This window comes from Martes martes (genome assembly GCF_963455335.1).
Source record: "Martes martes genome assembly, chromosome: 4".
NCBI classification, from domain to species: Eukaryota; Metazoa; Chordata; class Mammalia; order Carnivora; family Mustelidae; genus Martes; species Martes martes.
Window position 1 is genome coordinate 114,356,350 of NC_137891.1, and position 23,066 is coordinate 114,379,415.

Consider the following 23,066-nt stretch of genomic DNA (forward strand, 5'->3'; position numbering starts at 1 on the left):
AGTAGTTAGCCAAATCCAAAATGTGGGTCATTCCTCAGGACAAATGACCAAACTTCCTCAATAAAAAAAGGGGGTTAAGGGCACCTGGGTGGCTCAGTGGGTTAAAGCCTCTGCCTTCGGCTCAGGTCATGGTCCCAGGGTCCTGGGATCGAGCCCCACATCGGGCTCTCTGCTTGACAGGGAGCCTGCTTCCTCCTCTCTCTCTGCCTATCTCCTCTGCCTACATGTGATCTCTGTCTGTCAAATAAATAAATAAAAATCTTTAAAAAAAATGGGGTTAAAAAAAAAAGAAGGAACTGTTGTAGATCGAAAAAACTATAAAAATCAAATACAATGTGTAGACCTTGTTTGGTTCCTGATTCAAACAAGTAAACTGTTAAGGAAATTTGAATGGAGAGTCAATGGAATGGAAATTTGAATATTAAGTGATAGTAGGGAGTAATTATTCATTTTGTTAGGTTTGATAATGGTATTGGAGTTATGCTTTTAAAAAAAGTCCTTTTCTGTCAGAGATATATGCAGAAGTATTTCCAAGTAAAATAATATTGTCTTTTTTAAAGCTGTCTTAAATACCTAACACCACGTTAGATATACAAGAAGCATTCGATAGACTTTCAAGAAATAGGTACAACACATGACTCCTGGTTGTCCACGTATATGGTATACAATTCCTGCACGCTTACTTTGTTTCAGGGTTTTGTTTACACCCAAAGGCCTCCACTTCTGTTATGTCAAACTCTCTCACCTGGCATTCATATTCCCTTGTCTCCCCATGGAATGTTCTCTGAAAAGAGATATGCCTGTAGGGGCACAGGCTCTTACAAAAAATTGAACAATATCCGGGCATTCAAATACACAGAGACTGTAAAAATAAGCCTATACATTAGGTCTTAGAAGCATGTATTAAATATTAGCATTTGCCTATTTTTCTTTCTGAAGGATAGATTTTAAGATATTTTTCATTAATATAAATATATTATTTGTTTGACTTATTTTTTTCTTACATAGGAGGAAATGTCTAACAGTGGACAGCATATCACAATAATCAATAAATGCATATTTTAAACAAATCAGACAACATAAAAAGGGCCAATTCTTTCTTTTTTTCTTTTTTTTTTTAGTGCCTCTGTATATTTTTATTTTAACTTCCTAATTTTGTCATCTTTTTGGGCTCCAGTTTTTCAGTTTTATTCTTAGGGTATAATTGACCTATAACATTATATTAGTTTCAGGTATACAACATAATATATATACATATATACAACGTATATTTACATGCATTGCAAAATGATCACCACAATAATTCTAGTTAACATCCATCACCATATTTGACTTACCTTAAAATCATTTATTGAGAACATAAATTCTGGGAACCACGGTATTTGGAAGAAGTAATAATGGCTGGATTTGAACAGCTGGACAGGGTGTCGTAAAATATATTCTGAAATTAAAATGCTATGTTAGACCTTATCCAAGGTGTATTAATTATTTACTATTGAAAGAACTTCATTTTAAGGCAATTTCACCTTTGAGATGAAAAAAGAATCCACAAGTAAGCCGTCTGTATATTCTCTCTGGAAAATTTTTTTTAAATTAACATATAATGTATTATTTGTTTCAAGGGTACAGGTCTGTGATTCATCAGTCTTACACAATTCACAATGCTCACCATAGCACACATCCTCCCCAATTTCTATCACCCAGCCATCCCATCCCTCCCACCCCCTCCATTCCAGGAACCCTCAGTTTGTTTCCTGAGATTAAGAGTCTCTTACGGTTTGTATCCCTCTCTGCTTTCATCTTTTTTCATTTTTTCCCTCCCTTCCCCTATGGGCCTCTTTTTTCTCAAATTCCTCCTATTAATGAGATCATATGATAATTGTCTTTTTCTGATTGACTTATTTCACTTAGTATAATATCCTCTAGTTCCATCCACATCATTGCAAATGGCAAGATTTCAGGGGTTTTGATGGCCACATAGTATTCCATTGTATATATATACCACAGCTTCTTTATCCATTCATCTGTTAAAGGACATCTGGGCTCTTTCCATAGTTTGGCTATAGTGGACATTGCTGCTAGAAACATTGGGGTGCATGTGCCCCTTCAGATCACTACATTTGTAACTTCGGGGTAAATACCCAGGTAGGGTAGATCTATTTTCATTTTTTTGAGTAAACTCCATACTATTTTCCAGAGTGGCTACAACATCTTTGGAACAATTTCTATGTTATTATATTTTACTACGGATATTTCAAGTGTTTAGAAAGTTTATAGCCCTTTAAATAAAAAGAAAACTTCATTTTATGAAGTCTTGACTCAGAAAGGAACGGGAAACCCAAACGACACTGCTTTTTCTCCAAGGTTATTATCAGTGACCTCACACTTTTCCTAGGGATATATGGGGAGGTAATTTTCTGTTGTTTAAAAGACTTTCTTGGGGCGCCTGGGTGGCTCAGTGGGTTAAGCGGCTGCCTTCAGCTCAGGTCATGATCTCAGGGTCCTGGAATCAAGCCCCGCATCAGGCTCTCTGCTCAACAGGGAGCCTGCTTCCCTTGCTCTCTCTCTGCCTACTTGTGATCTCTCTCTCTCTGTCAAATAAATAAATAAATAAAAATTCTTAAAAAAAAAAAAAAAGACTTTCTTTACAGGAGGATTTTAATACCTTATTCATTGGGCCTCAAAAGAAACTAAAGTGTTTCCTATAAATTTATGCTAGAAAATTCATTCATTCAGGGAATATTTGAATATCTACTGTGTGTGAGGGGATTTAGCAGTCAACAAGACAGAAGAGGTTCCCATTAATAAGGAGCTTATACAATAAGTAATTGATACTTTAAAAGATGATTTTAGATAGCAATAATATCATAAAGAAAATTAAAACAAGGTAATCTGATTGAGAGTGATAATTGGGTGTTGTGGAGGATTATTATTTAGCAGAGGTGATCAGAATAGGCTTCTCTGGGGATGTGATATGCGGACTAAGTCCTGAAATGTAAGAGGGAGTTGGCTATGCAAAGATCTAGGGAGAAAATCCAAGAACAGAAAGTAGGTCCTGGGCTTGGCACATTTAGGAAGAAGAAAGAATGTCAGTGTGGCTGGTGTTTAGTGAATGAGGAGGGAGAGGTGGTATGAGATGAGTCAGAGAGCAAAGCAGAAACCCGGTCTGGGAGGGCCAGAGGAGATGGACTTTTAAGGGCTTTGGAAAGACACTGAAGCTTTGAACTGGTGAGTAGTGTAATCACACATATTAAGTATGCATACTTATTTTTTCTTGAGCACTATGTATATATAATTTTTGCTATAGAGGTCATCTTTTTTTATTTCTAATTTTGTAACTAACATGGTTAGTGTTCACATAGTTGGAATTTTTAGAACTATAATTCTCAGATAAGTGGAGATAAGTTATGCTATACTTTTTGTAAAGTCATCATTGAACAAAATTTATTCAGCCCTGCATTAAGAGATAGCAATATAATTAAGGGTTAAATACAGGCATATTACTTGAAGACCTTATATTAAGCTGATTAAGGTTGAACCTAGTCTGAATAAAACAATTCCAGAAATATTTCAAGAATCTTCTTGCCAAAATGGCCAATTACAATTTGTCCTTTTAGCAACATCACAAAAATAACCTTTTCTCAAGGATCCCAATCAATGGAATAAGCATGTAGCACCACTTTTGCTACTTAATGCAACTGAGAAAAATATAGGGAATTTCAGTTTGATATTTGAATCCTAAGCATCCATGCTGTCCCCTCAACAGAAATAGGACAATTGGATCTATATCTAAAACCCAGCTCTTGGGGTGCCTGGGTGGCTCAGTTGGTTAAGCACTGCCTTCGGCTCAGGTCATGAGCCCATAGTCCTGGGATTAAGCCATTCATTGCATTGGGCTCCCTGCTCAGCAGGAAGCTGGCTTCTCCCTCTGCCACTTCCCCTGCTTGTCCTCTCTTGTTCTCTTTCAAATAAATAAATAAAAACTTTTAAAAAAATAAAATAAATTCCAACTCTTACACTTATAATATACAATATTTATGTAGTCATGTTTCCTTTCTCCCTTTTATGTAGTCATGTTCCCAATATAATTTTTTGGTTCCCTAGAGGGCTGCTGTGAGTCATAGCAGTAACTGAAACTCAGAAAACTTGACAAGGGTAGTTAAAGAGGACAAGATGATAGTTTTTAGCAAAACCAAATAAAAATGTGCCTAGCCATGGTTCACTGGTCTTTAAACACTCTGAGGATTTTAAGAGTTCCCTTTATAGCAGAGGTTCTCAGAGTATAGCCCATGTGGACCTCTGGGGATCCCTAAGATCCCTTTAAGCAAGCCGGACAGTCAAAACTATTTCATTACAATACTAAGACATTTTTAGCTTTTCTCCTTTGGTTGACATTCGTGCTTATGGTACAAAAACCATAGTAGATAAGGCCATTGTTGCATGAGCACAAAGCAAGGTGGTGTTACTAAACAGTCCTAGCAGTAGCAGTCATTGTCTTCTTTGCCACCACATACTTGCAGCAAGCAAATACATAAACACATAAAATTAAGTGCCAGTTTCACTTAGGAATGTCCTAGATAAAATAGCAAAAATTATTAATTTTATTACATTTCAACCCTTGTGTACATGGCCTTTGAACGCTGAGAAGAATCAGAATGTACACATAAAGCAGTTCTGTTGATCACCCAAGAACAATGGTTGTCTCAAGGAATAGCATGCCTACAATCCTTTGAGTTGATTAGATGAATTAGCTGCATTTCTTATGGAATACCGTTTTTTTTTTTTTTTTTAAAGATTTTATTTATTTATTTGACAGGCAGAGATCACAAGTAGGCAGAGAGGCAGGCAGAGAGCAAGGAGGAAGCAGGCTCCCCGCTGAGCAGAAAGCCCAATGTGGGGCTCGATCCCAGGACCCTGGGATCATGACCTGAGCCGATGGCAGAGGCTTTAACCCACTGAGCCACCCAGGCACCCCGGAATACCGTTTTTTACTTGAAAGGATGGCTAACAAATTATCAACAGTCAGACTTGAGTATTTGACAGATAGTCTCTTGAAAATGAACAAAGTGAGCCTGTCACTTTGTCACTTGGGGGGAAACAATCAACGGTATTTGTTGCCAACAACGAAATTCAAGCTTTCGAATAAAAATTAGAATTTTGGAGACGTGCATTTACTACTGCGAGCATGACAGCATTGCAATACTCAACAACTTTTTGATGCAACTGGGGCAATATTAGTGAATGTGATTCTTTGATATAACATAATAAAATGTGCCGGCTTATGGAAGATCTATATAACTCTACAAACCAATATCTTCCAATGCATGATGATGCAAAATTACACATGGGTAAAAAATCCATTCAAAGTGCTAGAGAGACTAATGGATAAAGTAACAAAGTACAAAAAATTCATTAATATGACATCAGATTCTACATTGTTACTAACCTTTAAGAAACCACCAGTTTTCGAGTTTGGTGTAGTATTAAAGAAGAAAATCCACAGTTATCTGAAAAGACTATTAAAATACTCCTCCCTTTTCCAATTACAAATCTGTGTGAGGCCAGATTTCTTCATACACTTCAATTCAAACAACATACTGTAACAGACTGAATGCAGAAGCAGATCTGAGAATCCAGCTGTCTTCTATTAAGCCAAAAATTAAACAGGTTTGCAAAAATGTAAAGCAGTGACATTCTTCTCACTAACATTTTGTTTGGGAAGATGTAGCTAGTTTTCATTAAAATGTTAATCATGTTAACAGATCCTGAATTTACTATTTTTAATGAATTAATATATAATTTTAAATTTTCTCATTTTTAATTTTTAATACAGTAAATATTTTTATATATGTCCTATATAGACAAAAGCTCAATGGGTCTTTAATAATTTTTAAGAGTATAAAAGCGTCCTGAAACTCAAAATTTGAGAACTACGGCTTTAAAGAATGCTGTCATTCCTGATAGCCCAAGCAGTCAGGCAAGAGGATAATTTATTTCTAGGTTGTCAAGATTCATTACTGTCAAAGTAATGTTACTGTATATTTTCCGTTTATCCCTATCCAAGTGAGCATTAAAATATTCTCTAAAAAAATAAAATTATGCAAGCAAATATGAAGCTACAATTTGTCACTCTTTTAAAATATTTAAAGCCAAGGTATCTGACATTGTCATATGCTAATATCATATTTTAGTCATTTAATTTAAAATAACTACTGTTTTTAATCCAAAGTGTCAGTGACAACAGTGAATTATCACATGAGCAAAAATGTTTTAATTAAAATTTATACTCACCTGTAAATACATTTGGGTGAGGGAAGTTAATAACAATAAGTTTCATCACCATTTCAGGATAACAGATGGCAATTAGCCAAGCAATCATTCCCCCCCAGTCATGACCAATAAGAACACATTTGCTATACCCTGTAATGAAGAAAAAAAAATGTTGATGTCATTGAAGGTGGATGCATCATTACAACACAAAAAATGGGTACACTTTTGAAACTAATCTTCCCATCATAATCTGACTCTAATTATGCACTTCATGAAGATACTGAGTTTGGTGTTTCCAAAACCTGTATGTCGGAATCACCTAAGTAGCTTTTTAGAAAATTTAGATGTCCAGCCTCCATTCTAGATCTACAGATTCAGAATCCGTCCTGGGAATCTATATATATATATTTTTAAATCTGAAATAGCTAGCTCAGCTCCTGTTCCACAAACCCGAGTTTGGAAAACCATGGTAAAAATTACACATAATTAGGTCATAAGCAAGACTGTATTATTGATTTGCCTAGAAAATTGCATGAAGACAAATTTAGGCCAAGTCTGACTGAATTACCACAGAAGAAGAATGAAATATGGCTGATGGAAATCAATGTCTTTGAGTCTATTTTATTGTAATCAGACTAAATGACAACACTGCATTGATACCCCCAGACCTCATCCATTTTTTTCTCCTCTTAGTATATTGGCCTGATCTATGTTCTCTTTAGATTATTGTAGGAAAGGCCTTTAATTTGATTTCATGGGTTTCTTACAATATTAGTTCCATTAACATACCATGGTAGCAGCTGGGTTTTAGTCAAAAAAGATGTAGTGGATTCAATTGTTGTTAAAAAATATTTACTTCTCCTCTCTCCCTACTGCCATAAAAGCAGTATATGTTGCTATCCCTTTTATGCTAGACTTAGCCATGTGATTTGCTTTGGTCATAGGGTGGGAGTATGACTTGACTTTGGACTCAGCCTTATGACTTGCTTTGACCAATGTGCTGCAAGCAGAAAATTGAGATAAGGTTCTGCATCTGGGCTCACCCTCTTGCCATTTCTGTCATTTCCAGGAGAAGAGGAAAAGCTACTTGGGTTCCAGCCCAACTCAGAGGGAGAAGCCAGTCCCAGCAGGACCTGTAACCTGAGGCAAAGACCCAGTGGTCCAGCCTACACTTGACCTTCGCACTCACGAGCATGTGAATAAATGCCTATGGCCCTGTTTGGCATGTTGTGGCACTAGCTGATCAACATAAGAAAGATAGCGCAGGACACACGGGTGGCTCGGTCGGTCATATGCCTTTGGCTCAGGTCATGATATCAGGGTCCTGAGCTTGAGCCCCACATTGGGGGGGGAGGGTCCCTGCTCAGTGGGGAGTCTGCTCTTCCCTCTCCCTCTGCACCTCCTCCTGCTTGTGCTCTCTCTCTCAAATAAATAAATAAAAATCTTAAAAAAAAAAAAAGAAAGTTTGTGCAAGTGCTTCTGCATGTTACAACACTTTTAAATGATTATTTAGATGTGCATTCTGAAGAAATAAATTTTCTGAGTACAAGAATCAAATTTCCAATAACTAGTTCTGAAAATAATTAATTGCATACATTAGAAATACTTTTAAAAACAAATTTTCAAAGTCATTCTTGGCTGGTGGACTGAATTGTCATTCCGGATGTATTATTTTCAATATCCTCTATAAATATTCTCAGCTGTATACCCAAAACCATGGTGACAGGATCCAGACAACAGCTCAGGTAAATGGAAAATACCTCCTCCCAAGAAATGAGGTTACCAATTCACAATTTGTTGAATGTTAGTCCCTTAAAAGGGACTATACTATTTTTTTTAAAGCTGACCTACCTAAAGAGTCTAAAATATCCTTTATATCTGTAATTAGACAGTCCAATTTGTAATTTTCTCGATGAATGGGAGCATCTGTTTCTCCATAGCCTCTCAGATCAAGCGCTACAACTCGATATTCACTTTTAAATTCCCTTAGTTGGTGACGCCAAGAATACCTGCAGGAAATAAGAAACACTAAAAATACCACAGTAGCAAATCCAGAGAGTAACATTACAGCTTTTCTACGTGGACAACTCTAAGAAACTGTCTGTTTTGGGAAAGGTTATAAAGGCCATCTGTGAGCCAGAGGAAGGGACATGTTTCAGAAGGGATCACTGAAGTTCTTTATAAAAATTTATTGTTATTTTTTTTTACCAGCTCCAGTGGGGTGTAACAGAGGGCCATTATTTACAGACACTACAAAATATCAGATACTAAAACCAATATACTTCTATATGTACTTAAGAAATCAATTTTCTAGCCTTCCTTAAATAATGCTCACAGCTATCAGGGAATCTGTACTTACATATGCTTCTGTGGAGAAGATCCTGAAAGAGTACAAGCAAGTGTGATATTAAAAATATTTAAGGGAGGGGCACCTGGGTGGCTCAGTGGGTTGGGCCTCTGCCTTCAGCTCAGGTCATGGTCTCCGGGTCCTGGGATCGAGCCCCGTGTTGGGCTACCTGCTCCTCAGGGAGCCTGCTTCACCCTCTCTCTTTCTGCCTGCCTCCAGGCTATTTGTGATCTCTCTCTGTGTCAAATAAATAAATAAAATCTTAAAAAAGTATATTTAAGGGGCGCCTGGGTGGCACAGTCAGTTAAGTGTCCAGCTCTTGGTTTCAGCTCAGGTCAGGATCTCAGGGTCATGAGATCTTGGGCTGCATCAGGCTTGTGATCAGCACAGAGTCTGCTTGACACACTCTCTCCTTCTCCTTATGACCCTCCCACTTGTGCTCAATTTCTCCCAAATAAATAAATAAATCTTAGGAAACAAAACAAACAAACAAAACCCAAAAAGACCCACACACTTAACAGCCAAAATGGCCCTGGCATTAACTGACCAGTTAAAATGGCCAGCATTGGGGGGTTAGGTTTCTGACTTCAGCTCCAGTCATGATCTCAGGGTCCTGGGATCAAGCCTGGCGTTGGGCTACCCACTCAGTGGAATCCACCTCTCCCTCTTCCTCATCTTCCTCCAAACCCTGGTTTGTTTTTTTCCCTTTCTCTGTCAAATAAATAAATTTTTTTAAAAAGGAAAAAAAAAAAATGGCCAGCGTGCTACAGCCAAGTCCTGGAGGCCTCTGCAGCGCCAGGTTCCCCCCCGCCCCCGCCCCCGCCCCCGCCCCCGCACCCCGCCGCCCCCGCACCCCGCCGCAGCTGTGCTTGATCATGGAACTGCGGAATTAAATGAAATAAAAAGATCCATGAGACTTTCTTTTCCTTTCTTTTCTCTTCTTTTTAAAATGATCTTATTTTAAATAACCTCTGTACCCAATGTGGGGCTCAAATTTACAACCCTAAGATCAAGAGTCACGTGCTCTACCAACTGAGCCAGTCAGGCACCCAGAACCAGGAGATTTTCTTCTTCAAACAAGCAACATTATTTTGGATAACAAAGAGGAAAAAAAAAAAGATGCGGATTTTTCAAAGTGACTCACTATGTTGTGCAACTCCACACTTGATCTTAGCCAAAAGACCGAGAAGCGATTATTGTGGAACTCCAAATAGGCATTGTTGTGGAACTCCAAATAGGCATTTAAAAAATGGGTCTGCATGCACATCTGTTCATGGAAACAGTGTAGAATTATCTACAAATGGGAGATAATTGTCTGAAAAGATTTTTGGAGTGCAATAGGCAGGTGTACACAGGGATCTGCGATTGTAAGCCAATAGTGAGAGACTGCGAGGTGAGGTGTCACAAAGCAGTAAGATCAATGAAGCAAACTATGGGCTTTACATCAACAAGTCCTCAGGAAGAGTGTCAGACACATATTTGTAATTATGCGTGGATAAAGAATCTTTGATTTATTATCAGCTTACCAATGAAGATATATTTGAAAACGTTAAGAAAAAGTATGTTTCCTAGTGAGGTCATAGCAATCTTACTAATCTTGTCTTTAGGTTGCAACAAATGAAGCAGTGTGTTTCCTCAGAGATACTCATCTGTCAATAACAATATTATTTTCTCATTAGCCTTACTTAAAAATTTCAATTGATTTTTTTATGTCTTTGTAACTGGAGCCTAACTCGTCCCTCTTCAGAGATTACCTCATGCCTAATCAATAAAGTTCTGCAGATTTAACCTTTTAAATATTTATTTAATCACTTTTCCTGTCCATTCCTACTATCATTACCTTAATTCAGGCCTCCATTAATGCGGCAACCTATCGATTGGTCTGTATGCATTTCACTCTCCCCCAGTGCTGTCTTCCACAAAATCAGACTGAGGTCACAAAATCAGGCTGAGGTCGCAAAAACACAAACTCTGTCATGTCATTTCACTGCTTAACATCTTTTCTTGAATCCCTAAGGCATAGCTTAGATATCGTGCAGGTTGGTTCCAGACCATGACAATAAAGTAAATATCACAATAAAGTAAGTATAAAAGTTATATTTACATTGTAGTCTATTAAGTGTGTAATATAGCATTATGTCTAAAAACAATGTATAAATCGGAATTTAAAAAGTATTGCTTGACTGATGAATCACAGATCTGTACCCCTGAAACAAATAATACGTTACATGTTAGCAATAAATAAATAAGCTCATATTAAAAAGTTCAAAAAAAAAAGTATTGCTCATATAGAACTGTTGAATCACTATGTTGAACTCCAAAAACTAATATAACACTGTATGTTAACTACACTAGAATTAAAGTTAAAAGCATAACAAAATCAGAAAAAGAAAAAAATACTTTATTGCTAAAAAAGTGCTAACCACCATCTGAACTTTTAGAGAGTTGTAATCTTTTTGCTGGTGGAGGGTCTTGTCTCGATGTTGATGGCTGCTGACTGACTAGGGTGGTGGCTGCTGGAGACTGGGGTGACTGTGACAATTTCTTAGAATACAACAAAAATGACGTTTGCTGCATTGATCGACTCTTCCTTTCATGAATGATTCTCTGTAGCGTGTGATGCTGTTTGATAGTGTTTTACCCACAGTAGAACTTCTTTCACAATTGGAATCCATCCTCTCAAACCCTGCCTCTGCTTTATCAACTAAGTGTATATCATATTCTAAATCCTCTGTTGTCATTTCAACCATCTTCACAGCATCTTCACCAGGAGTAGATTCCAGCTCAGGAAACCACTTGTCTTTGCTCATCAGTAGGAAGCAGCCCCTCAGCCGTGAACTTTCCATCAGGAGATCGCAGCCGTCCAGTCACATGTTCAGGCTATTTCCACCACATCTGCTGTTCCTGCCTCCACTGGAGTCCTGAGCCTGCCAGGTTACCCATGAGGGCTGGGATCAACTTCTTCCAGACTCCTGTTCATGTTGACATTGTGACCTCTTCCCATGAGTCACAAATGTTCTCAGTGGTGGCTAGAATCGTGAATCTCTTCCAGAAGATTTTCAATTTACCTTGCCCCCAGATCCATCAGAGACATCACCATGGCAGCTACAGCCATATGATATGTATTTCTTATATAATAAGGCTTAAGGAGTAGAAATCACTCCATGATCCATGGGCTGCAGAATGGATGTTGTGTTAGCAGGTGTGAGAACAACAGTAATCTCATTGTCCAGCTCCATTAGAGCTCCTGGGTTACCAGGTGCATTGTCAGTGAGCAGTCATATTTTGAAAGAAAAAAAATTTTTTTTTCTGAACAGTAGGTCTCAACAGTGGATTTAAAATATTCAGCAAACCATGCTGTAAACAGATGTGCTGTCATCCAGGCTTTGTTGTTCCATTTATAGAAAACAGGCAGAATGGATTTAGCATAATTCTTAAGGGCTCTAGAATTTTCAGAATAATCAGTGATCATTGCTTCAACTTCAAGTCACCAACTGTATTAACCTCTAACAAGACTGTCAGCCTGTCCTTGAAATTTTGAGGCCAAGCGTTAACTTCTCTCTAGCTAGGAAAGCCCTAGAAAGCATCTTCTTCCAATAGAAGGCTATTTCATCTACTTGAAAATTTATTGTTTATTGTTGCCACCTTCATGAATGATCTGAGCCATACCTTCTGCATGACTTGCTGAAGCTTCTACATCAGCACTTTGCTTCACCTTGCACTTGTCTGTTCTGGAGATGACTTCTTCTCTCAAACCTCATGAACCCACACTTGTTAGCTTCCACCTTTTCTCCTGCAGCTTTCTCACCTCTCTGAGCCTTCACAGAAGTGAAGATAGTTAGGGTCTGGCTCTGAATTAGGCTCTGGCTTAAGGGAATGTTGTGGCTGGTTTGATCTTCTACCCAGACCACTGACACTTTCTCCATATCAAAAATGAGGCTATTTCACTTTCTTATCATTTGTATGTTCATTGGACTAGCACTTCCAATTTCCTTTAAGAACTTTTTCATAGCAGGGGCGCCTGGGTGGCTCAGTTGCTTAAGCACCTGCCTGGGTGCTTAACAGGGTCCTGGGATCAAGCCCCATATCAGGCTCCTTGCTCCGCAGAGAACCTGCTTCTCCTTCTCCCTCTGCCTGCTGCTCTGCCTACTTGTGCTCTCTCTCTCTCTCTTTGTCAAAAAAATAAGTGAAATCTTAAAAAAAAAAAAAAGAACTTTTTCCTAGCATTCACAACTTGGCTAACTGGTGGGAGAGGCCTCACTTTCAGCCTGTCTCGGCTTTTGACATGCCTTCCTCACTAAGCTTAATAATTTTTGGCTTTTGATTTAAAGTGAGAGATATGGGACTCATCCTTTCGCTTGAACATTTAGAGGCCATTGTAAGGTTATCAACTGGCCTAATTTCAATATTGTGTGTCTCAGAGAACAGGGAGAGCCGAGGAGAGGGACAGAGATGGGGGAAAGCATTACTGGTGGAGCCGTCAGAACATGCACAACAGGCATCCATCCTTAAGTTCACCATCTCATGTAGGTGTGGTGTATGGCACCCCAAGGCAATTACAGTAGTAACATCAAAGATCACTGTGCACAGATCACCATAACAAATGTAACAATAATAATGAAAGAGTTTGCAATATTGCAAAAGTTACCAAAATGTGATACGGAGACACAAAATCAGAAAATGCTATTGGGAAAATGACTCCAACAGCCCTGCTCTACTCAGAGTTGCCACAAACCTCCAGTTTGTGAAAACAATAAAAAATTTTAAAAAGCCAAAAAACCCCACAAAACCCCAAAACCAAAAACTGCAGTATCTGTGAAACCCAATAAAACAAGTTCTGCCTGTACTCATATCATGCAGCCCAAGTTCGTCACCATGGCAGACAAAACCTCCAAGATTTGATTAAGACCCAATCTTCCAACCTGATTACTTTACACTCTTTGTCATTTGCTGTATGATCAAAGGAGCTGGCAGTTTTATCATTCTTAGTACATACCAGGGCACCATTCTAAGTGTTTCACATATAGTAATGTTGATCTGCAAAACAAAACCGTGAAGTAGATACTATTATCCCCACAGCAGACCTAAAAATTCCAGAGGCATAGAAAGGCTAATTGCCTTGCCAAAGGCCACACAATTAGCAAAGAGCAGGGCGGGGATTCACACCCAGGTATTCTGTCCTGAGTCCCAGGTACACTGCCCCTGCAGCAGGAAGTCCCCTGTAGCGATCCAATGGCTGTATTGTCTTTGACTTTGTTCCTATGATGTCTTCTGTGTGCAACAACGTTCTTCGCCATTTCCCTGCTCCCCATAATCCCTGCCCTTCCCCTTCACTGAACTCCTCACTCTGAGCATCTCCACTTCCAGGAGAACCCACAGGCCCCCACCTTTCTCGGTGGGTTGGGTGGGACCCTTCTTACTCTCCCATTTGCACATACACTCTTCAGGGGACTGGGCATGAGCTTTACAATGATCTGCTGCGTCTGGTGCTTCCACTCAATCGGGAGCTCCTTCAACTGTCTGGTAAAATATTTAGACTGTGTAGGTGCTCAGTAAAAATGTGTTGCATAAGTGAAACAAACAAATGGAAGGACTGAGTCTTGACAGTGCTAGAAGGACCAGCTGCTCAATAAAATTCTGCCCCAGTTCAAATCATGAGGCAAAGATGACTAAAGTTCCCAAGTTCCTGTTGGGGAATTTATAGTCAACGTCTGTGAAATTTGACTCAAAGGAATGTGTAGAATCCTGCAATATTTTACATTTAAAATTGCATTAGAGATTATACAAACATAATACATGCATATTTCATTCTCTTATTAATAATTTAAATTGGCTTACAAATAAATTCAACTATTGCTGTCATCCATAGAGGAGCCAAACAATATCTTCAGCATTTCTAAGAAATAGGGCAGCTGCTATTTTAATAAATTGCAAAAACAATCTTAAATGTAACCTTCCCAGAATTCACAAAACATATTTCATTCACCCTTTAAGCTGAAAAAGAAATCACCCCAGAGATAGACGGATGGGCATTTCATTCATATGATAGTAAACAAAATTGAGCCCCTTGACTCAGAAATGAAACATATTATAAAATCAGTAACTCAGGGGCACCTGGCTGGCTCAGTCCACAGAGCCAGAGCATGTGAGGCTTGATCTCAGGGTCACGGGTTCAAACCCCACACTGGGCAAGGAGCCTACTTAAAAAAAAATCAGTAATTCCTAAAAATATTACAAAGAAACACAGCTAGCTATTTTCATCCACATTTTTTTTTTCTGGTACCTTCAGGTATTAGCAGATGATACTTCTAAAAAAGCAGCCCCCTTCCTAGTGATTACTCTTGACATAAGAGGACTTCTGGTTTACCAGGATAGCCACATTCAGATGTAGAATATCCTTTTCCCCTTCACAACAGAGAAAAGGCCATAGTCATCAGCCTCTGGGCTCAGCTGTGTGTACCAAGAGCCCTCCCTTGCCTCAGCACTTGAGTAATGACGAATGCACTCCATACAGCTGGTGATGAAGACAACTCAAAGAAACTGCCTGCATCAGCTCCAAATATTTTTAAAAGCGATGCAAATTGAGGTGGAGAGAGAGTGGGAGAAGAACCATCTCCTGACAAACAACTTTATTTTGGGATAATTTAGCTAACAGTCTCCAAGATGCAGATCCTGTTTGATGTTTCCTTTAGATTTTAAGAAAGAAGACCCAGAATTTTTATTGTTTTCATGTAACATCTTACATTAAATGTCATCAATTCTCAACAGCTATTCTTAGGTAATGATGATAAATGCAGAAAATATTTTGCATGTGTACAGTGCTTTTCTGTTTAAAATCATTTTTACACACATCGCCAATTTATGAATATTTTGTTTTCACTGTATCAGATATTCTGACCTACTTGATCTACAAATAAGCTTATAGTTTCATATGTATTTAGGCAAAACTTGACTAATAGAGGAATAATATTTATACTTATTATGCAATTTAAGCTGATTTGAAATGTCAGAGTTTCTTGCTTTGTTTTTGGCTTTTAAAGAAGATAGAAACGCAAGAGAAGGGGCTTTTGAAAAAAGAGAGGAAGACCAAGAGAGAGACTTGAAGTGGTTTAATCAAAACAGTTTTTTTCTTAATTTATTTAACCTTTTTCTGAATGGAGCATCTGAATGGAATCGACTAGACTCCTAGTAGGTAATAGTGGCAGTTTGACCAGAAGGAAATACAAAGTTCAACACAGAGGTCTTCGTTTATGGTATGACATAGTCTAGCAGAGGTTTCTGATTATCAGCAATCCCCACGTAGTTGCTTTTAGACTTTCCCTAAACAACCGGGTAGCTTTCAGATTAAGGGGCAGCAAAGCTTAGTAAATTCAATATGCTGTTTGAGTAACTGAGCTATGGGGGTTCATTGTTTTTTGTTTTGTTTTTAAAGTCATAGCAAGGGAGTTCCCGGAGTAACACATCCAAGACTTGACTTTGCCAGAGCAAATTGGACTGATGTCCAGGGACCAGTGCTGGGCCTCTCCCAGGCTGTCCTGTCCACTGAAGATTAGAAGACACGTACAAGAACCACCAGGCATTTCTATTTTGCAAGGGAGCTCTTATGAAGAGTAAATAATGGGACAGTGCTGTGAAAAATGTACAAAAGTATCATTCTGAAATATGAGAGACAGCATCAACTGTCCTCTATCAAAAGGATATCATTGCTACTTGCTGTTTCTGCGCAACAATTACCAAGTTGCTGAAGAAGTTGTAGATTTATTTATGTTTATTTTCATTGTAACAACCTCACGTGTAAAGAAAGTGAAGTTTCCGGAGAGAAAAGAGCATGGATGAGTACTGGGGTTGGTATGAGGTGGAGAGACAGAAGAGCTTTTAAGTCTTTTCTTTCTACGAAGTTAAATATCAACCGCCCCCCCAACAGATCACGAATTTTATTTAGAACAATGATCCAAAATGTTAGAGGGAGGTGTTCTTGCGTGGTTAGCTAACTTTTAACACCCTCTTGAATGTTTCTATAAGGCGTGAAATTTGAGGGGTGAAAATCTCTGCCTGATGTCCGATGATTATCATTCCTACATCTTGAAGACCCAGGAGAGGTCGGCTCTGATGGTCAAAGATAGGATATGCCTTATGCTCTGACCCTGCTGATTTCAGAAGGCTAGCTGTGAGGTTTAAATGAGAGGTAAGTAAAATACTTAGAAGAGTGCTTGGCACATAGTAAACAGTCCGTAAATGTTAACTAGCAGCAGCAGCTGCAGTCAGGAAATTATTTTTGCACAGGTCTGGGACGATGGCCTATCTCCAAATGTCTTCATTACTCTTGCTCTTCAAACTAGAATTCCACTATTACGTATACTTCACCTCCTTTAGAGTTTTAAAGATTTTGTATCACCTAAAGTCCTGAGTTAAAATGCAGCTAGCTCTCAAACAAGTATGATCTCAGCGCACTTTAGTTAATAGTTTCTTAGGGAGAGGGGCCCTATTAATAAATGCCTGGCGGATGCTAGCCCTGCCCCGTGGCTCTCTGCACTGGGCAAACGGGAATGAAGGAAGAAAATGAACATTTGCTGAGTATTCACTGGGGCTCTGTGAAAGGCCTTCTGCATATTTTGACTCTCTTTATCTTCCCAACAACTCGGTAAGATTATTGCAGATGATTGTGCGGGATCCTGCAGAGTAAGTGATTAAGCCAGAATTCACCGCCTATGTTACTTTATGCAGATTTGACTAATGCTTCCGACTTAAATTTTATTGTGAGCCAATCATGTCAAGCACGCCACTAACCGAGTCGACATACATACACTGAATTGCACTGGGCTGTTTACCACCTAATTAAGTTGTCTCCAGATGGAAGCACAGATAAAAGTTTAACATGAAAGCGACTTATGTTTATTCATGTAGGCGAATACAGAGGGGAGAAAAATCTTCATGAGGGGGAAAATCTCAGAAAAAAAATATCTATAGGCTTTTTGCTCTGGAAAAATGATGAGGTACATGGAGTTTTGCCACACTCCATTCTTTTCTTCAATACCTAATACTTCCTCATGCACTAGTGTTCTCAGTGTATTTATTAATGAAGTCTCTTTCACCGATAATGTATTAATTAAAGTGTATTAGGGTCAGATCTCTGAGAGCTAGATGCATTTTAAATCAGGACTTTGGATAAGACAAAATCTTTAAAACTGTGAAGGAGGTGCACAATACGTAATGGTGAAATTCTAGGTGTTAAGAGTGCTAATAAGGGAAAAATTTGGTGACAGGGCATCAATCCAGACCTTTCAAAAGATATAACATATTCTGCCTTTCAGTCGGCTCAGAGGATATGGTTATTTTTCGTCCATTTCTTCGCATTTAGCTTGTGAATTATCTTGAGATCATAGCCCTGTTGTCAAAAGGCCTGGTTGTCTTTTTACCACCATATGTAGCATCTTTTAAAGAGATATTCATATTTTTAAAGTTTAATCATATGTTGCCATCATCTGTACTTATTTGGCTCTGGGACGTTCAAAGGAGAACAGAACATTTTCTTCTAGGTAACTAGCAACTGTATATTTTTGGTTATAGGCTTCTTCCTAATGCGAAATATTTAGGTCCTTAATTTATCCTGCATTCATGAGTTTGTTGTTACATGCATAGGAAATAGTTCGTCTTCAGTTTCTAAGAGTCCTCTTCTTTCTCCATCTTCCCCTCACCTGAGGCTTCTTGTAGACCTTCCAGATAACAGGCACTCTATACCTTTGATTTCTTTTCAATCTCCTTTCCCTGCCCAACGTGGCATATGGTCCACAGTAGACACTATGAAAACTGTTTAGTAACTAGTTCAGAAATTTGAAACACTAAAAAATACTTCTTTTAATTTTTCACCAAAGAGAGAGAGAGAAGAAGGGAGGAAGGAAGAAAGAAAGGAACGGTGGGAGGGAGGCAGGGAGGAAGGAAGAAACAAAATTAGGCTGGTACCATGCACATTTCATGAGAATAGAAGGAAAACCATCCCTGTTATTCAGGAGCATTCAGGAAGGATAACTGGGTAAGAGACCATAAAGTAAGGTCGATTAAAAGTCATAACAAGAAAATGACACTGTGATTAGCCAAGGCCTTAATGCAAAAGAAAAAGTTGGTTGGTAAGTTTACCAGAATTCTGGAAATCCATGAAGCAGCAGCATAAGTGGTTTGCCTCTTTCACCAGCAGCAACATAATGAAATCTTAACCCCGAATCCTGTAGTACAAAATAGAGGGCATGGGATTTTAGTGATATTTTGCCAAAAGTAGTGCATTCAGTATTTTCATTTCATTAGAAAAAAAGCTCACTTGCATTATTTTTAATATCAAGAAATAAAGTAAATATCATTCAATTTCAAAAAGAAAAAACCTCCATGATTTGTTAGTAGAGTAAATTAAATTTACTTTTGTTGACATTTCCTTTATAGTACTTTCCCTTCTTGTTCTATTTACAAGGTCAATTTCTATGTTACAAGCTTCTGGAACAATGTCACAATTTGTGACTTTCATCTTACTGATGTGTCACATTTCATCTCATTCAAATTCCACAGGACATGTAAATAATTCTGATCTGAATTTATATTCCTGCCATGTTTACCTCCTAGTCATGTACTTTTCTCAGCTTGCCCGTCAAGAGCTCTGCCATCAGTTATATAATTCACACCTCCTTTCCTTATTTTTAGTTCTCTCCTTCCCACATTATTATTTTAAGTTGAGAGTTGCATGTACAGCTCCCTTTGCTTCCTGCTCCTCATGTCACGTCAATGTATTTCTAACAGCAGAACTCTGAGTGCCCAAGACTTCTCTCTGCATGTGGGAGACAAGGCTGCCCAAGGAAAATAAAAGGCATGGGGGTGAGACAGGAATATAGCAAATACAAAGCAAACTGAAAAGAAGAAAATTGGGAGGGGGGGAGCAAGAAAGGAAAACAAAAATTCAGAAAAAAGTGAAGAAAGAAACCAAGAACCAAGAGATGAGCACAGAGACTGAGTTTTATATCAGGTAACCCAAGCAAGAGGGTTTCCAGATGTAAGAAAATCTTAAAAGGTTAATTCAACCCCATCATTTTTACAGATTTGGAAACTAAAGTCCAAAGATATTCATATGGGTCATAAAGGTGCTTGGGAGCAGGGCTGTGACCAGAACCCCATTCTGTCCCACCTTACAGGACAATGTTCTTTCCACTCCATGGTTCTGTCTCTGGGGAAACTCTTTAGGTGGCCAGACTAGGAGGAAAAGCAGTATGAGGAATTCCAGAGGAGTCTTTTTCACTGCTTCCCCACCCCAGGTTGGACCAAGATAACAAAATTGACTTTGCCCTCAACTGCAGAATGCCTTTCTAGAAGTTTAGTAACTTCTTTTTTTGGTGATGAGTCTTGTCCACTTGACTGGATTTAGTGAACAAATATTTTGTTACACTTCCTATGTACTAGGCACTGTTCTAAGTTTTTGTTTATTTGGGGTTTTGTTTGTTTGTTTTACAGATATCAATTCATTTCATCCTCACACCTACCCCAGGCTGATAAGGGTAAGAAAAATGTGCCCTTCGTCTTTTGAACTCTAGCCGCTGGACAGTGTAACTCCTAATAGGACTCCCCTCCTGTGAGGCTAGTTTGACAGGCCTGTGAGTCAGACTGCAGGGGGCATCCAGAAGGGCCTTATCGCTTCACCACCTGGAGCCTCAGGAAATGGAATATCCATGGGCTGCCGGGAGGCTTGGGACAAGCATGAACAGTTCCAGTCTGAATGCATGGTTGACATTTACTTTTTACTCCATTCTTTTGGTCTCTGACTTCGTAAGTCAGCTTCCTTGCTCACAAACATACATCATTTATTTATCGTTTCATGCTGGTCAGGTCATCTGTGAATGCTTCCTTCTGCTACTCTAAATAACGTCCTATTTCCTTATTCTATTTACTCTTTCAATCTCTAATATTTGGGCAAGGACAGCCTCATGAGACAGTAGGGCACGACCAGGAACAATTCCCTACAGCTGATCTGAGCTCTAAAGGGCAAAAAGGTGACAGGAGAGACAGCCTTCCCTTACAGAACGCAGAATTATTCTGGGTTGTTGTGGTGGACCAAGAGGGGACAGTATTATATATAGGACCTGATGAGAAAACCCCCTTATAACCTATTCTCATTCTCTCAGTCTCTCTCTGTCTCTGTCTGTCTCTCTGTCTCTCTGTGTCTCTCTCTCTCTCTCTCTCACACACACACACACACACACACACACACACACACGGTCTCGACCCCTCTCCCGCCACACCTCGCCCCCCCTTGCCTTGCCTCCCCCTGGCATCTTCCCTGTCCCCGCTGCACGCTCTTTCGAGCCCCGGGAACACTAGGGGACGCTGGGCGTCATGGAAGGAGCAGCCCAGCGCGCTCTGCTCTCACGGCCGTCACGTTCCCTCCCGATACCGCCGGGCCCGCGCCGGCCTTCACCTTGATCCGCACGTAGCAGTGGGTACCCAAAGAGGGGTCGTTCAAACACGCGGGAGGGTGTTCCCGGGCGACCCTCCGGAAGGTCTGCGCGGGTCCCTTGCCGATGCTCCACAAAAGTTTGAGCAGGTAGACGGAGGCGCAGAGCCCGCAGTAGCAGTAGACCAGGGACCAGAAGAGCAGGGACCGGATCGTGACCGTCAGGCGGAGCAGGCAATCCCGCAGCCTCGCCATCGGGCAGGGCCGGCGGCGGGGCCCGCTGCCCCTCGGGGACGCGGGAGCAGCCGCGCTCGCTCGGGCTCCGGAGCGAAACAGTCAGCGCCGCGCGCGCCAGGCCCGCCAGCCAGTCCGCGGGAGCCGGCTCCGCGCGCGCCTCCCCGCGGGCCCCCGGGGCGGCTGCGCTCGGCCGGAGTCCCGTGGCCCAGCCGCGGGCTCCCGCACTCGCGGTGCGCGCTCCGGGGCCGCTGCGCCCAGGCCGGGAGCGCCGCCAGGCAGACCCCTGCGCTGCGGGTTCCGCCCCGGACTGGGCGAGGCTGGGGACCGGCCTTCCTCCGCGGAGTGAGATCCCAGTTCTGAACTGCTCGACTTCGGGGAAGATGAAGAGGAGACTTTCCCAGATCATCCTGGGAACCGCAGAAGGCAGCGCCGCTCGTACTTGGACCAGTGTTCAAGCCCTCTCCCTGCCCAGTTAACCGTTGGAATTTCATTAGGCCTTTTTTCTGGATCATAGAATTATGGGGCGCGGGGAATAGAGGCAGTGAACGATTCTCACACTGCATGACAGATATTATTACTTTACTCATTCCTAACATTCCTCTGACGATGTTGATATTGCCCAGGAAGGTTCAGAGTGGCTATCCGCCCAGCCAGGCCTCTCTGGTTCTAAAGGCAAGCCTCTGGAAAGCCCTGGTCTGTTTTCTATCCCTGTGAGTTTTTCCTTTGCAAGACTCTTACATAAATGCAATCATATAATAGGTAACCTTTTATTTGTGGCTTCTTTTCATTTAGCGAAATGCATCTGAGATTCAGCTATGCTGTTACGTATATTGTTTCTTTTTTATTGCTTGTTAGTTTTCAATGAATGGATGTGGCATATTGTTTATTCATTCCTGAGTTAAAGGGTATTTGAGTTTCCCCCAGTTTTTTGTTATGAATAAAGCCACTATAAACACTCGTGGGAAGTTTTTGTGTGAACGTTAAGTTTTCCTTTCACTTGAGTCAGTACTTAGAAGTGGGATTGTTTGGCCTGGTGGTAGTGTGCATTTCACTTTATGAGAAACTGCCAAACTGACTTCCAAAATGGCTGTACAATTTGAATTCATACCAGCTAGGTGTGAGAGTTACGGTCAGGTTAGATTCTTGCAAGAACTTGGTATTGTCAAGAAAAATTTTTTAATTTTGGCAATTCCAAGAGGTGTGCAGTATCTCGTTGAGATTTTAATTTACATTTCCCTAGTGACTAATAATGTGTGGGCATCTTTATGTACTTGAATGCCATCAAATATATTCTTCTTTGGCAAAGTGTCTGTTAAAAACTTTTACACATTTTTAAAAAATTGTGTTGTTTTCCTACTATTTAAATATTTTATTTATTAATTTGAGAGAGAGCAAGAGAGAGCACAAGCAGGGTGAAGGGCAGAGGGAGAAGCCTCTGGGAGATATCCCAATGTGGGGTTTGAACTCATAACTCCTAGATCAAGAGTTACATGCTCTACCCACTGAACCAGGTGGTCCCCAAGTGTTTCTTAATTTTGATGATATGGATGGTACTTTTGGTCTTTAATATAAGAAATCTTTGCATAACTCCAGGTCAGCAGGATTTTTTCCCCCTGTTTTCTTCTAGACGTTTTATGTTTTTATTTTTTATATCTAGGTCTACCGGCCATTTTTCTTCAACTTACTCCAAGTTTTATTTTATTTATTATTTTGAAAATTTTAATTCCAGTATAGTTAACATACAGTTTTATATTAGTTTCGGCTGTACAATATAGTGATTCAACAATT

General features: G+C 39.9%; 1 protein-coding gene across 1 annotated transcript in view; it reads right to left on the reverse strand.

The window, feature by feature from the left end:
• EPHX4 (epoxide hydrolase 4) overlaps positions 1 to 21,296 on the reverse strand; it is a gene marked incomplete at its 5' end in the record, with an annotated part of 48,171 nt that extends 26,875 nt beyond the window's left edge. The window contains 5 exons of the mRNA XM_080802182.1: positions 1,338 to 1,441; positions 6,292 to 6,420; positions 8,122 to 8,279; positions 18,752 to 18,837; positions 21,066 to 21,296. Coding sequence (XP_080658308.1) covers positions 1,338 to 1,441; positions 6,292 to 6,420; positions 8,122 to 8,279; positions 18,752 to 18,837; positions 21,066 to 21,296 — 708 coding nt within the window. The remainder of the gene's footprint in view (positions 1 to 1,337; positions 1,442 to 6,291; positions 6,421 to 8,121; positions 8,280 to 18,751; positions 18,838 to 21,065) is intronic.
• Positions 21,297 to 23,066: the final 1,770 nt, after the last annotated feature.